Here is a 16,750-nt window from a genome sequence, read left to right on the forward strand (position 1 = left end):
TGACGGGAACATGGGCAGTTGTGTAGCCAACTCCGAGTACCTTGGTTTTCTTGGCGCTTATTCGTAATCCGACTTCCTCACCTGCCTCTGCAAAGCTGCAGTCCATTCTTGGAGGTCTTCCGTAGTCGAGCCCAGTAGGGGCCCAGTAGCCAATTCAAAGGAATAAGGCAAAGCACTTTCCCGGGTACCGACAGGAGCGTGATGCCCCGGCAGTTGTTACAGTCACCCAAATCGCCTTTCGGGAAGTTTGGTGATAACACCTTTTGCCCATTCATAGGGTACACGCGATGTTGTCCAGCAGGCGTTTAGGGGTCTTCTAAGGGCGCCATCCAATCATCTGTCTGGACGCAGAACCGGGAGTTGGAGCAGAGACCACAAAAGGCGTATACAAACTGCTGGGGGACTCCATATTGACGTGGGATAGCCCATAGAGTCGGCCGGTGGACGTTGTCAAAAGCTTTCTTGAAGTCGTTGAAATTACCCATTCATAGGGTACATGCGATGTTGACCAGCAGGCATTTAGGGGACTTCTAAGGGCGGCATCCAACTGGGCTTCGTCGTCCTTCAGCATTGTGGGGAGGAACTCGTCCAGGCCAACATCGCTGTCTTGACTTCGGCGTTGCTAATTTTTCCGATATCGAAAGGAAGAAGATCCATGGAGGGTGCAAGTTATTCGGCCTCGAACAAGTGGAGTGGCTCGGGCTGGTTTAAAGTATCGCAGAACTGTTTTGCTCAACGTTGGTCTTGCTCAGCGTCAGTGAGGAGGACTCGTCCATTTTGTCTCGGATTGGGACAGAGCGGCCACTGCGAGCCCCTGTTAGATCGTACAATGCGATTTAATATTCGGGTATCGTTCTGGTCGACTGTTTTCTTGTGCATTCATGCCTTTGGCTTCGATCCACTTTCGCTTGCCATGCCGGCAGCTGCGTTTAACATGTCGGGCATGACATTTACAGACATCATTGGCATGAGAAATGGTAAATGGCCTGTATTTATATAGCGCTTTACTAGTCCCTAAGGACCCCAAAGTGCTTTACATATCCAGTCATCCACCCATTCACACACACATTCACACACTGGTGATGGCAAGCTACATTGTAGCCACAGCCACCCTGGGGCGCACTGACAGAGGCGAGGCTGCCAGACACTGGCGCCACCGGGCCCTCTGACCACCACCAGTAGGCAACGGGTGAAGTGTCTTGCCCAAGGACACAACGACCGAGACTGTCCAAGCCGGGGCCCGAACCGGCAACCTTCCGATTACAAGGCGAACTCCCAACTCTTGAGCCACGCTCGCCCACTAAAGGAACGTTTCTTTTCAGTTACAGATAGTAATGTTGTGACATGGGTAATTAAAAAATGAAAATGTTGGCCAGATTTGATGTACTCTGCCTATTTTCCCATACAGGTTAATGGGACCAATGTCAATCTGCCACTGTCTCCGTCCCCTGGTATTTCTGTGTTCAAGTCAGGAAAACACTACACTGTCTCCATGAACTTTGGTGTGACGGTTCGCTATGATGGAAACGCCTTCATGGACATCAAAGTAATCGAAGAGTGAGTGAAGACCAAATTCATGGTTTCCTTATAAAGTGGTGTTTTAATCACAAGTTCACCAGTCCAGAAATCTACATCCATACTGATACAACTAAAACTATATGTCATGCGCCACGGCGCGCGTGCACAAAAGGATCCAGATGCAGACTCCGCGCTAACAGAAAAGACACTTTATTGAAATAACGAAAGGCGACCCGGGAAAACTAGAGAGCAAAACAAGAAACTAAAAACCCGGGGAATAATGACACGAGGAAGCCAGGATCGGGACCATGGGAGGCTGCAATAGAAAGGGGAGATGATTACTAGGGAGCCGGAAAGTAGGGAAAACACATCAGGACTGAGTTAGAGTAGGGGGCTTACGATGGAACGGGACTGTGGGAGCTCGGGAGGGAAGTGTGGCAGTCCGTGAGCAGAAAGTCCGTGGAAATAGCGAATGGGCCAGATGATGCACCGAGTGATCCAGTTGAGCCGGAGGACAGGCAGGTGGCAGACGCCGAGTCGAAACCTGGACACAAGTAGGCAGATTAAACACAGTTCCAACCAGAAGGGAATGCACGCTTTCGTGGAAGTCTAGTTACCACTGTGGGGGGACTAACGGACTGGCGTGGAGCCTTCCATCAGTGCCGGGTTCAGTAGATCTCCGTGTAGTCACCGTGATGGAGAACAGATGTGCCGGTGATAGCCCGGGGGTGTGGCTACCCGAGCGTCACGCATTCCTCAGACACAGGACCACGGACCATGACACTATAACACATTTTCATATACTGAACATGAATCCTTTATCTGTAAGGAGTAGTAAGGTGATAAAGGCAGAGATTAATGACACAGCTAGGATATTTTATTTAAACAATTTAGCAGGGGCAACACAAACAGCTCCCTCAAAATTTCAAGATAAAATCACACAAAACTTCTAATTTCCTGACTAGTTAATTCTATGCTGATGCTATCAAACACATCAAATGTACATGTCTGATCTTTTAGTCTTACTAATGTGTGGGGTTTAGTCTACTGCTGAAAAGAAACTTGGCTGCAATTAAAACACGTTGTAGTTCTGGCTTACTTGTTAGTCTTTCTTGCATAAGACTCTAACACAATCATTTTCTGCAATCTGCAGCTATCAGAACAAGCTGTGTGGCCTGTGTGGCAACTATGATGGAGATACTAAAGATGACTTCCGCAAACCAGATGGAAGCTTAGCTGAAAATGCCAATGACTTTGGACACAGTTGGAACATGAATCCAGAGTGAGTATTGCAGAGATGCAAGTGTAAAGAAACATTTACCATTGACAAAAGACAAATGTTCTTAAGATGATGGTCTGTCTTGACAGATGTAATGAGAAACCCAACACTACGATCCCTGGGTGCAATGAAGAAGAACAGGAACTGTATGAAAGCTCTGGATATTGTGGCATTCTGCTGGACAAAAATGGACCTTTTGCTGTGTGCCATCCCAAAGTCAACCCCAATGTATGTTCATGTAGAGGATAGTGCACATATAATAAACAAATGTGGAACCAGTCCTTATTCTGAGCTTGTTGTATTTGTCTATGTGTGTGTGCATTCAGGGTGAAAATGTGATATTCGTAATAGTGGAATAATTTGAATATGTGGTTTTAGATGGTCACACAATATAAAGCATTGTAACAAAGTGATTGTTTGTTCTCAGAATTACTTCAGGGACTGTGTCTTTGACTTGTGTGAGCTGGATGGTGCCAAGCCCATTTTGTGTGAAGCCATTGAAGCCTATGTCAATGAATGCCAAGATCGTGGGGTCAACCTTGGACCATGGAGGAATGAAACCTTCTGCCGTGAGTATTGGAAGGACAAATGATTTAATTTAGTAGTAAAATATCTTTAGGTATATCATTAGGTAAAAATCAGCTTGGCTGAGTAGTTGGGAGATAATAACACAAGAGAGTTTTTGGTCAGTTTTGACTTGTGGAAGAGTACTTCATACGGGCTTCCTACTCACTAAAGTTAACTGAGGGAGTGCTGCTTTAGCATACCTAGTTGGGCAGACAACATATACCAAGAGGCTGCAGGAGACTGGGTTACCACCAAACTCAAACAATCTAGTTCCACGGAAGACAACACAGCTGGAAGTGCCAAAGACGTATCTCTTTTCTTGTGAAAAGCTGTCATTTTATATTTTAACCAGCACATACTTTTGTTTCCTATCACTAACTTCAACCTCTTGTGGTCTGCTTAGCACTGAGCTGTCCCCCAAACAGCCACTACGAACCTTGTGCAGATCCTTGTCAGGAAACATGCTTTGGAAAACCCCCCTCCTGCTCTGGTCCCTGCTCTGAGTCCTGTGTGTGTGATCCCAGCTATGTCCTGAGTGCTGGCAAGTGCGTTAAGGAGAACATGTGTGGCTGCAACCACACGAACGGCCAGTATTATGAGGTATGGTGAAGTGGGTCTGATAGGCCGGCAGTGAATCATTTGGTCCTTTGTATTTCAAGTCAGGTCACTTGCAGTCTCTTTATGTCCTCTCTAAAACAACATTTTCATACATACATGCATAAAAGGATCTACAAAGAATCATCTGTGCCTGCTATGCTTAATTGTCAATTTTGTTGTCTGTTTGTCAGCCTGGAGAGGAGTTTTTTGAGGAAGACTGCAAGCGAAAATGTTGGTGTGGTGCAGCTGGAATTACCTGTGAAGCCTCTGAATGCCCCCCAATGCATGAATGTAAACTTCAGGATGGAGAGCTGGGCTGCTATCCTACGAGTATGTTTGTAATGTTCACGCCTAAAAAAACACAGCAAAGCTGTAGCCATTATATTCTAAGTAGGTTTCCAGATCTCTTGGGTTGGACTGCCAACCTGAAAAGTTTTGCAACTGTGTTTGATGTGATGCTGTAGACTTTGTCAAAGTTCTCAAACGAGCATTTTCTATCCCTGCTCTAATATACATAATTAGACTGAGCAATGGAAGATAGAGAAGCACAACCCACAGGCGTCTTTTACTTTCAATAACAGTGAAATATTTATATGTGTGTTGCTGTTATGTTTCTTTTGCTCTCTTCTGTACAGTTTGTCTATAACAACACGTGTTACATGCATTTCTTTATAATACAAAATCACAGAGTTGCAGAAAATTTTTGTCTAGTCAGGAAAGGATATATTCCTTGCATCTATTTTAATGCCAGTACAATTCCAAAGCAACAGTGAACTGCACTGTTATTAGGTAATTGTTCTACAGTGGCTTCATCTGTGTTTCAGTCTGATGTTCCTGATGTTTTTCCCTCTCTCAGGCTTTCAGGATTGTGTAGTTTCTGGGGATCCACACTACAACACCTTTGACAAGAAGTACTACAGCTTCATGGGAACCTGTACTTACACACTGGCCAGAAGCTGTAGGAACAGCACAGGTACACACTATTTTGAGACATTTATTCATTAAGATGTTTGGGTTTCATTGCACCTGTTCTAGTCTTGCCACACCACACGCACAAATTAAAGTTTAAATGAGCTAAATTTACTCATTTATTATTTTCATCGCAAAGCATGACAGATGTTGTTTTCATTCACGTTAGCTGCAAAGAGAAGACACTGAATGTCAGTGGTGGTTTGTATGTTAATGCCAATATTCACCTTTAATATAAACACACAATATTCCTGATTGTCGTGGTCTTCCCTGTGCAGGCCCTTGGTTCTCTGTGGAGGCAAAGAATGAAGAGAGAGGAGTTGCAGGAGTGTCATACCTGAGGAAGCTATATGTGACAGTGGATGGAATTACTGTGACCCTGATGAAGAGCAGTAGAACACTGGTCAGTATGTGAATGAATTACTATCTCTTATATTTCCCATCTTTAAGTAAAATGTGTGCCAGCAGACATCCCACACAGTAGTTGTATCATCACCATGTATGTCTTATGTCTACACATAACTGACATTTTAGCAAAGAACTCAAATTATATCTTTAGTTACTTTGTTGCTAACAGCATGTAAAAAAAACAAAACAGATTTTTCCCATTTTGTCAGTTGAATCTATGCCAAAGATAACACAGTGTGATAGGCATAAAGCAATGTCTGTCTTGCTTGTTAAAACTATACAAAGTCTGTTTTTGCCTGATATACTGCACATTGCACACTCTTTGTACTTTTATACTCCCTGACCTGTCCACCAATTAGACGTTTACACAGTCTGTTTAACATCTTTATATTCTTATATTCTTAACATCTTTTTCTTCATCACTGAATCAGGTGAACGGAGTACGGGTGGCTCTGCCCCACTCCCCCTCTCCTCTCATGTCTATTAGTCTTGCTGGTCAGTTCATCACGCTTCAAACATCCTTTGGCCTGAGGGTGCGTTGGGATGGAAACCATTATGCCCAGATCTCAGTTCCCAGGTTAGTATAAATATTGGTTTGAACTATTTTGATATTGTAGAACTTCTTTTTATTTGCTTCACACATTCATACAATACACCTGACCACTGTCTCCATTGCTCTATCATTATTTTTTTGATGACCACTTTCCTCCGATGCAACCATAACCTAACGATCTGAAGAAACTCTGATAGATAACGATCTAAACTGCTGAACATCACCAGTTGTTTTATGTATGTTGTGAAAACAAAGCAGTCCATTTGTGTGCATATTGTGGACTTATGCAACTTTTAATATATACTAACGATGCCCTGGTTTATTGTATCAGGGATCTTTGCATTCTCTTCATTTGTTTCTAGAATTACAATAAAAGGCCAAGCAACACCTTATGAAACATTGCAAATATTCTTAAGCTTGTCTTATTTTAATCCTACATATCCTGCCTTGACTTTGTCCTACCAGCTCCTACTATGACCAAATGTGTGGCCTTTGTGGTGACTATGATGGGAACCCAGACAATGACTTCACTAAACCAGATGGCACTGTGGCAGGAAATAGTAATGACTTTGGGAACAGCTGGCAGACCAAAGACGATGAAGATGACTCGTGAGTTCCAACATATCTATCTTTCTGTCTTTTGGATTTCTTCTGGTTATGTCTTTTGTTACCTTGCTGTCGGACTCTTTCTGACAAACTGAAGAGGATGTAACTGTGTTTTGTATTTGTGTTGACCAGATGTACCCCAGGAACAAAGCCTGATCCAGACTGTGACCCCAACTTGGAAGCTGAAGTTGTAAAACCAGAGAAATGTGGTAAAATTACAGACCCTACTGGACCCTTCCGGTAAGAATTCACAACCCCTCCACTTTTGGTTATCGACTTGGTTAAACTGATGGGATTCCTGGGTTTTTACAACGTTTTTTTCCTGACCTTATAAAATCATGAAATAGATGGCAGCATGCCTGGTAATCACCCAACTGACCTGTAAAATATGAATAAATATTTTCAATACTATTACTGTAATGCTGTAATGAACCCTTCTGGCACTGGGATGCCAGTTTTGTTCTTTGTCCCTCATTCTCAAACGCAGCAGCAAGTTTTTACCAATGACTTGCCAGTTTATCTCTATCTATCGTTGCAAAAAACCTGGGATACCAGGTTCTTTCTATAACCCTCCTTTGCAAATACAACAGTGAGCTTTTGGCACCAGGATGCCAAGTTATTATTCCTCATTTGCAAATGCATCAACAAGGTTTTCTACCCAGGAGATTCCAGTTTCCCTTCCCCTCTATCCCTCCCTCGCACAATGCAGCAGCATGCTTCTTGGCACTAGGATGTCAGGCTTTCTTTCTCTATCCCTCCTTCACAAATGCAGGAGCAAGCTTTTAGCACCGGGTTGCCAGTTCCTCTTCTGTCCCTCCCTTTTTCACAAAAATGCAGCAGCATGTTTTTTGGCACAGGAATGCCAGGTTCTCTTTCTCTTTTCCTCCTTTACAAATCCAGCAGAATGCTTTTTGCAATGGTACTCCAGGTTCTATTTCTCTGTCTTTTTCAAATTTGCCAGCATACATCTGGCACCGGGATGCCAGTTCTTTTCCTTCATTTGCAGTAGCAAGCTTTTCTTCCCTCTATCTCTCCTGAGCAAAATGCAGCAGCGTGCTTTTTGGCACCTGGAAGCCAGTATCTCTTCCCACTTTCCCCAATAACTTGGATGCCAGGGTCCATGCATTTATCTATCTTTCACAAAATGTAACAGTGCACATTCCTGACACCGTATTGCCAGTCTTTGTCTCCATATCGATCATTTTCAAACACACCAGAATAGCTTTTACGAGCCGTCAAGCCATTGCCTCATGTCTTAAAATACAGACATGCATCCATCCAGCCTCCACACCAGTCGAGCCACGTTGCCACTCGATCAGGGGTTCTCCTCATTAAGCTATTAAGGTCTTTCGTTTTCTGAAATTTGCTTTGTGGTCTTCTCCCACCATTCCTTCGTAATTTTCCGAACTCAACCACTCCACTCTCTGGAATCCTTGACCATCTTCTCTCTGCGCTTCTCTTTTGTCCTGCTTTCCTTCTTCCACTTCAGCCGGTAGCGGCAGATGGCTGTCCTTCCATGGGAATGGTTTTGCCAGAAGTTTCTTCCCGTTAAAAGGAGTTGTTCCTTCCCAATTCCCAAAGTGCGTGCTCATAGGGAGTCATATGATTGTTGGGTTTTCTCTGTAGGTATTATTGCAGGGTCTACCTTACATATAAAGCACCTTGAGGCAATTGTTGATGTGATTTGGGGCTGTATAAATAAATTGAATTGAAAAATTGAATTATTCCTGCAGAGGTCTTTCACCTTCACAATGCACAGTTATTGCTGCTTCTAGGGGATGTCTTCTTTGGGGATCTGCCAGCCCAGGAGCCGCTGCCAGTCCACAGCGAGACCTTCCCCAAACCGCAGTTCAATTCATGTTTAAGCCATTCACCTTTATTCAATGGCCCCATCTAGTGAATTGTTGCTAAACTTATGCAACAGTTGTTGACTGTTTCACCACCAAATGTAGCTTTTTTGTTTGTTCGAACTCAGATTTTCAGTATATATGAGCCTCTGCCTTTTCCTACCTAAGCTAAGTGAGTGCTTTTCTCTGTTACAGGGAGTGCATCAGTGTAGTTAATCCCACTCCATTCTTCCAAAGCTGTGTGTATGACATGTGTCAGTTCAATGGCCAGCAGCACGTGCTGTGTGACCAGCTCCAGGCCTACACTGACGCATGTCATAGTGCTGGAGCCAAAGTCTACCAATGGAGAACTCCAGACTTCTGCCGTAAGTTTGAATCTGAGATATACCAAATATATCTAAAAGATATATGATATATAAAACATAGTCACAGTGATATCACCCATTGGCTTGATAAGCCCCATTCTGAAGCATAAATGAATAAAGACTTGAATAATACCTTTTCATTTTGGAAAAATGAGCCTTCAGCATTTTCCCTTTTAAATGGGGTGCATGCCATAGCTTCTCCATTTGGAAGTTGTCTCCACCTGTAAATATAACCACGATATATTACATCCTGCTCACCAACATTATAATTGAACTTATAATCATATTTATAATTGTATAGGGAGGAGAGTTTAAGATACAGTGCACAATGCTGAAACCAATGTAAAATATTCAATGTAGTTAATATTATCCTTGCTTTCATTTATGACACTGAGTTAAATCAATATGAGATACGTAGGTGCCCTGTCTTTGAATCATCGTACTACCCACTCCCTTCTCTGTTGCTATTTGTCCACCATTGTTCCCTCTCATTATTGTTCATCCCTGTGTTTGTCCACACAGCTCTGACCTGTCCTCCCAATAGCTCCTACTCCCTTTGTGTGAGTTCATGTCCTGAGACATGTCTTGGTGTGGTGGGACCACCTGGCTGTGAGGAAGTGTGTGTGGAGGGTTGTGAGTGTAACCCTGGCTTCATTCTCAGTGATGACAAATGTGTGGAACTGAGAGACTGTGGTTGTGTGGACCCCAGTGGAACCTATCACCCTGTAAGTGGAAACAGCCTCCAAACAATTAAAACCATATTCCATTTACCTTTAAAATGTGCTAAGCTCATGCTAACATCATTTTCAGTTCTCTTTATAACTTCAACAGGAGAGACGCCAAGAGACACAAAGACCCTACAGTACAAAAGAAATTAAAACTCAACTAAATTAAGGGTGCATAGACTGCAGAGAACTGTTGGCACATAAATATTGGTTTTACAACAAAGATTTTTACTTTCAACTTATCAAGCACAGGTTATATTTATTATACTGTATTATACCTGAATTTAAAAGACACTGGTGTTATAGAATTTGTATTTATGTCATAGCATTTACATACTGGTGCCACCACAATTAGCAAGCCCAAAATCAATAAATAAATGAGTAAAGGTTGGCCTAATTAGTTAGTGGCATACAGAATCCCTGGTTTGCATCCAAATGTATATTTATCATTTTGATCTTTATATTCGTGTGATGTATAAGAGAGAATGTAAAAGGAGTCTGCAAAGAAAGGCGTCTGGACTTCTTTAAGTTGCTTGAAGACTTAAAGACTTAAAGAAGTCCAGACGCTTTTCTTTGCAAGCTCCTTTGACTACGATGACCTGGATGACTGAGAACCTTCACAGACATATAAGAGAGAATTACATGACAAAATTTTGATTGTTTTTTGCATTCTGTGTACATTTGTCAGGTGGGCGATGACTGGTACTTGGAGGGTTGTGAACAAAAGTGTATGTGTCACAGTGGAGGTCTGCTACAGTGTCATAACACCAGCTGTAACCCAACTACTGAGAGCTGCCAACTACAAGATGGAGAATATGAATGCCACCCTCTGGGTATGTTAATCACACAGCTTCACATAGAAATAGCTGCATGAATGCATGGATGTGGATTACAGTGTCAAGTGCTTTATCCGACTGGCCCTAGAAATGCAGTAAATAAATGCAGTCATTTTAGCAACAGGCGCTCCAAACCTCCACTGTCTCAACTGATGTTGTTAGTTTGGACTGAGTTTGTTAACACTGCATAATAACTTCCTACCTTTTTAGTTCCTGAAAGAGTATCTGCTCATTTTCCAGTAATCCTTTTTCTTTCTACCCAGACCTGTGTCCTCCTAACGCAGAGTATATAGAGTGCGGTCCAGCTTGCATTCCTACATGTATGGAACCCTCTACCAACTGTTCTGGCTCCTGCATCACTGGGTGTTTCTGCAAACCAGGCTTTGTCTTCAAAGGACGGCACTGCGTGCCACTGGACAAGTGTGGTTGTTTAGATGACAACAATAACTATTATGAGGTCAGATGTCCTAGTTAGTACTGTGTACAGTGTACATTTAAAGACATACAGTATACTTTCTCAGTACTGATTGTTTTCATTTTATCCAGCCTGGTGAGATAGTATTTGGAGATGGCTGCACAAAGCTGTGTCGCTGTGTAGGGAACTACACTTTGGAATGTGTTGATAACTCCTGTGACCCCACTGAAGAGTGTCGAGAGGTTAATGGTGTTGCAGGCTGTTATCCTAAAGGTAATAATGTTTGTTGACTTTATTGTTGTTGACTTGATTTAATGCAGTGTAATAAATTACATCTGCACAAAGAGCACCTTGTGTTGTGCTTTACAGTCAGTCGGTATAACTTGATAGTTGACAGTGTGGAAATTACAATTTTCTTTTTCTCATATATTATTCCTTTAGGTACATCCACATGCATTGCATCTGGCGATCCACACTACACCAGCTTTGACAAACGCAAATATGACTTCATGGGCAACTGCAGCTATCTGATGTCTAGTCCATGCAATGACACAACTGTGCCCTACTTTGAGGTCCATACTGACAATGAAAACCGGTATAACAGGCCGACCATCTCCTATGTGAATGCCGTACATGTATACGCACAGATGATAAAGATCTCCATTCTCAAAGGTGGCACTGTGCAGGTAAGACATGAGAGGAAGAAACAGGATGTTTTGCATGTGAAAACCAATCACGCTTTCACGTTATCAGGCACTACTGCATTACAAACAAACATCATTCTGTGGTACAAACCACTGCACATGCTCAGGAACACTTCTGAAAACCACTGCAATTGACCATGGAAAGAAACTTGCACTTACACTTAACACTTAGTTCCTCCTACGCCGAGCGACGCATCGGGCAGCTAACAATCTCCATCGATGACGGTCAGGGGCGAATGTTTCAGCTTCGTCCCAGGCGATGTCGACTGTTTTCAGATCATCCATAAACATTCGACGCCATGTGATATTTGGTCGGCCTTGCTTTCGCTGGTTCTGCCAAAGGCTTCTTCCTGTTAAAAGACGCCTCTGTCACCAAAGTGCTTGGTCAATGGGGTCATATGATTGTTGTTTTTTTTCTCTGTATGTATTATTGTAGGGTCTATCTTAAAATATAAAGCACCTTGAGGTGACTGTTTTTGTGATTTGGGACTATATAAAAAACATTGAATTTAAATGAATTGAATTGGAGACGTCGGAGGACACCGGCAGCCTTCCCTACTTTGGAGTTTACATCTTGATCAGAGATCCCATAATTCGAGATGATGCTGCCCAGATATGTGAAATTTTCCAACTTATCAGCACGTTATTGGTTGATTATGACGGGAACATGGGCAGTTGTGTAGCCAACTCCGAGTACCTTGGTTTTCTTGGCGCTTATTCGTAATCCGACTTCCTCACCTCCCTCTGCAAAGCTGCAGTCCATTCTTGGAGGTCTTCCGTAGTCGAGCCCAGTAGGGGCCCAGTAGCCAATTCAAAGGAATAAGGCAAAGCACTTTCCCGGGTACCGACAGGAGCGTGATGCCCCGGCAGTTGTTACAGTCACCCAAATCGCCTTTCGGGAAGTTTGGTGATAACACCTTTTGCCCATTCATAGGGTACACGCGATGTTGTCCAGCAGGCGTTTAGGGGTCTTCTAAGGGCGCCATCCAATCATCTGTCTGGACGCAGAACCGGGAGTTGGAGCAGAGACCACAAAAGGCGTATACAAACTGCTGGGGGACTCCATATTGACGTGGGATAGCCCATAGAGTCGGCCGGTGGACGTTGTCAAAAGCTTTCTTGAAGTCGTTGAAATTACCCATTCATAGGGTACATGCGATGTTGACCAGCAGGCATTTAGGGGACTTCTAAGGGCGGCATCCAACTGGGCTTTGTCGTCCTTCAGCATTGTGGGGAGGAACTCGTCCAGGCCAACATCGCTGTCTTGACTTCGGCGTTGCTAATTTTTCCGATATCGAAAGGAAGAAGATCCATGGAGGGTGCAAGTTCTTCGGCCTCGAACAAGTGGAGTGGCTCGGGCTGGTTTAAAGTATCGCAGAACTGTTTGGCTCAACGTTGGTCTTGCTCAGCGTCAGTGAGGAGGACTCGTCCATTTTGTCTCGGATTGGGACAGAGCGGCCACTGCGAGCCCCTGTTAGATCGTACAATGCGATTTAATATTCGGGTATCGTTCTGGTCGACTGTTTTCTTGTGCATTCATGCCTTTGGCTTCGATCCACTTTCGCTTGCCATGCCGGCAGCTGCGTTTAACATGTCGGGCATGACATTTACAGACATCATTGGCATGAGAAATGGTAAATGGCCTGTATTTATATAGCGCTTTACTAGTCCCTAAGGACCCCAAAGTGCTTTACATATCCAGTCATCCACCCATTCACACACACATTCACACACTGGTGATGGCAAGCTACATTGTAGCCACAGCCACCCTGGGGCGCACTGACAGAGGCGAGGCTGCCAGACACTGGCGCCACCGGGCCCTCTGACCACCACCAGTAGGCAACGGGTGAAGTGTCTTGCCCAAGGACACAACGACCGAGACTGTCCAAGCCAGGGCTCGAACCGGCAACCTTCCGATTACAAGGCGAACTCCCAACTCTTGAGCCACGATCGCCCACTAAAGGAACGTTTCTTTTCAGTTACAGATAGTAATGTTGTGACATGGGTAATTAAAAAATGAAAATGTTGGCCAGATTTGATGTACTCTGCCTATTTTCCCATACAGGTTAATGGGACCAATGTCAATCTGCCACTGTCTCCGTCCCCTGGTATTTCTGTGTTCAAGTCAGGAAAACACTACACTGTCTCCATGAACTTTGGTGTGACGGTTCGCTATGATGGAAACGCCTTCATGGACATCAAAGTAATCGAAGAGTGAGTGAAGACCAAATTCATGGTTTCCTTATAAAGTGGTGTTTTAATCACAAGTTCACCAGTCCAGAAATCTACATCCATACTGATACAACTAAAACTATATGTCATGCGCCGCGGCGCGCATGCACAAAAGGATCCAGATGCAGACTCCGCGCTAACAGAAAAGACACTTTATTGAAATAACGAAAGGCGACCCGGGAAAACTAGAGAGCAAAACAAGAAACTAAAAACCCGGGGAATAATGACACGAGGAAGCCAGGATCGGGACCATGGGAGGCTGCAATAGAAAGGGGAGATGATTACTAGGGAGCCGGAAAGTAGGGAAAACACATCAGGACTTAGTTAGAGTAGGGGGCTTACGATGGAACGGGACTGTGGGAGCTCGGGAGGGAAGTGTGGCAGTCCGTGAGCAGAAAGTCCGTGGAAATAGCGAATGGGCCAGATGATGCACCGAGTGATCCAGTTGAGCCGGAGGACAGGCAGGTGGCAGACGCCGAGTCGAAACCTGGACACAAGTAGGCAGATTAAACACAGTTCCAACCAGAAGGGAATGCACGCTTTCGTGGAAGTCTAGTTACCACTGTGGGGGGACTAACGGACTGGCGTGGAGCCTTCCATCAGTGCCGGGTTCAGTAGATCTCCGTGTAGTCACCGTGATGGAGAACAGATGTGCCGGTGATAGCCCGGGGGTGTGGCTACCCGAGCGTCACGCATTCCTCAGACACAGGACCACGGACCATGACACTATAACACATTTTCATATACTGAACATGACTCCTTTATCTGTAAGGAGTAGTAAGGTGATAAAGGCAGAGATTAATGACACAGCTAGGATATTTTATTTAAACAATTTAGCAGGGGCAACACAAACAGCTCCCTCAAAATTTCAAGATAAAATCACACAAAACTTCTAATTTCCTGACTAGTTAATTCTATGCTGATGCTATCAAACACATCAAATGTACATGTCTGATCTTTTAGTCTTACTAATGTGTGGGGTTTAGTCTACTGCTGAAAAGAAACTTGGCTGCAATTAAAACACGTTGTAGTTCTGGCTTACTTGTTAGTCTTTCTTGCATAAGACTCTAACACAATCATTTTCTGCAATCTGCAGCTATCAGAACAAGCTGTGTGGCCTGTGTGGCAACTATGATGGAGATACTAAAGATGACTTCCGCAAACCAGATGGAAGCTTAGCTGAAAATGCCAATGACTTTGGACACAGTTGGAACATGAATCCAGAGTGAGTATTGCAGAGATGCAAGTGTAAAGAAACATTTACCATTGACAAAAGACAAATGTTCTTAAGATGATGGTCTGTCTTGACAGATGTAATGAGAAACCCAACACTACGATCCCTGAGTGCAATGAAGAAGAACAGGAACTGTATGAAAGCTCTGGATATTGTGGCATTCTGCTGGACAAAAATGGACCTTTTGCTGTGTGCCATCCCAAAGTCAACCCCAATGTATGTTCATGTAGAGGATAGTGCACATATAATAAACAAATGTGGAACCAGTCCTTATTCTGAGCTTGTTGTATTTGTCTATGTGTGTGTGCATTCAGGGTGAAAATGTGATATTCGTAATAGTGGAATAATTTGAATATGTGGTTTTAGATGGTCACACAATATAAAGCATTGTAACAAAGTGATTGTTTGTTCTCAGAATTACTTCAGGGACTGTGTCTTTGACTTGTGTGAGCTGGATGGTGCCAAGCCCATTTTGTGTGAAGCCATTGAAGCCTATGTCAATGAATGCCAAGATCGTGGGGTCAACCTTGGACCATGGAGGAATGAAACCTTCTGCCGTGAGTATTGGAAGGACAAATGATTTAATTTAGTAGTAAAATATCTTTAGGTATATCATTAGGTAAAAATCAGCTTGGCTGAGTAGTTGGGAGATAATAACACAAGAGAGTTTTTGGTCAGTTTTGACTTGTGGAAGAGTACTTCATACGGGCTTCCTACTCACTAAAGTTAACTGAGGGAGTGCTGCTTTAGCATACCTAGTTGGGCAGACAACATATGCCAAGAGGCTGCAGGAGACTGGGTTACCACCAAACTCAAACAATCTAGTTACACGGAAGACAACACAGCTGGAAATGCCAAAGACGTATCTCTTTTCTTGTGAAAAGCTGTCATTTTATATTTTAACCAGCACATACTTTTGTTTCCTATCACTAACTTCAACCTCTTGTGGTCTGCTTAGCACTGAGCTGTCCCCCAAACAGCCACTACGAACCTTGTGCAGATCCTTGTCAGGAAACATGCTTTGGAAAACCCCCCTCCTGCTCTGGTCCCTGCTCTGAGTCCTGTGTGTGTGATCCCAGCTATGTCCTGAGTGCTGGCAAGTGCGTTAAGGAGAACATGTGTGGCTGCAACCACACGAACGGCCAGTATTATGAGGTATGGTGAAGTGGGTCTGATAGGCCGGCAGTGAATCATTTGGTCCTTTGTATTTCAAGTCAGGTCACTTGCAGTCTCTTTATGTCCTCTCTAAAACAACATTTTCATACATACATGCATAAAAGGATCTACAAAGAATCATCTGTGCCTGCTATGCTTAATTGTCAATTTTGTTGTCTGTTTGTCAGCCTGGAGAGGAGTTTTTTGAGGAAGACTGCAAGCGAAAATGTTGGTGTGGTGCAGCTGGAATTACCTGTGAAGCCTCTGAATGCCCCCCAATGCATGAATGTAAACTTCAGGATGGAGAGCTGGGCTGCTATCCTACGAGTATGTTTGTAATGTTCACACCTAAAAAAACACAGCAAAGCTGTAGCCATTATATTCTAAGTAGGTTTCCAGATCTCTTGGGTTGGACTGCCAACCTGAAAAGTTTTGCAACTGTGTTTGATGTGATGCTGTAGACTTTGTCAAAGTTCTCAAACGAGCATTTTCTATCCCTGCTCTAATATACATAATTAGACTGAGCAATGGAAGATAGAGAAGCACAACCCACAGGCGTCTTTTACTTTCAATAACAGTGAAATATTTATGTGTGTGTTGCTGTTATGTTTCTTTTGCTCTCTTCTGTACAGTTTGTCTATAACAACACGTGTTACATGCATTTCTTTATAATACAAAATCACAGAGTTGCAGAAAATTTTTGTCTAGTCAGGAAAGGATATATTCCTTGCATCTATTTT

General features: G+C 43.5%; 1 protein-coding gene and 1 long non-coding RNA gene across 2 annotated transcripts in view; one reads left to right on the forward strand and one right to left on the reverse strand.

The window, feature by feature from the left end:
* Positions 1-16,750, forward strand: part of zanl (zonadhesin, like) — an 83,285-nt gene that overhangs the window by 36,005 nt on the left and 30,530 nt on the right. The window contains 22 exon segments of the mRNA XM_080294900.1: positions 1,409-1,557; positions 2,672-2,800; positions 2,887-3,025; positions 3,225-3,366; positions 3,768-3,964; positions 4,766-4,934; positions 5,209-5,333; positions 5,770-5,915; positions 6,357-6,500; positions 6,630-6,737; positions 8,540-8,709; positions 9,232-9,434; positions 10,123-10,267; positions 10,534-10,727; positions 10,817-10,958; positions 11,127-11,371; positions 13,455-13,603; positions 14,718-14,846; positions 14,933-15,071; positions 15,271-15,412; positions 15,814-16,010; positions 16,199-16,337. Of these exon segments, the coding sequence (XP_080151026.1) occupies positions 1,409-1,557; positions 2,672-2,800; positions 2,887-3,025; positions 3,225-3,366; positions 3,768-3,964; positions 4,766-4,934; positions 5,209-5,333; positions 5,770-5,915; positions 6,357-6,500; positions 6,630-6,737; positions 8,540-8,709; positions 9,232-9,434; positions 10,123-10,267; positions 10,534-10,727; positions 10,817-10,958; positions 11,127-11,371; positions 13,455-13,603; positions 14,718-14,846; positions 14,933-15,071; positions 15,271-15,412; positions 15,814-16,010; positions 16,199-16,337 (3,442 nt within the window).
* On the reverse strand, positions 1,713-3,609 carry LOC145426187 (uncharacterized). Its single transcript, XR_013906910.1, has 3 exons — positions 2,136-3,609; positions 1,918-2,062; positions 1,713-1,834 (listed from the first exon to the last, which is right to left on the reverse strand). It is a non-coding gene; the product is annotated as an uncharacterized LOC145426187 (long non-coding RNA).

This window comes from Astatotilapia calliptera, chromosome 3, assembly GCF_964374335.1.
Source record: "Astatotilapia calliptera chromosome 3, fAstCal68.1, whole genome shotgun sequence".
Classification (NCBI taxonomy): Eukaryota; Metazoa; Chordata; class Actinopteri; order Cichliformes; family Cichlidae; genus Astatotilapia; species Astatotilapia calliptera.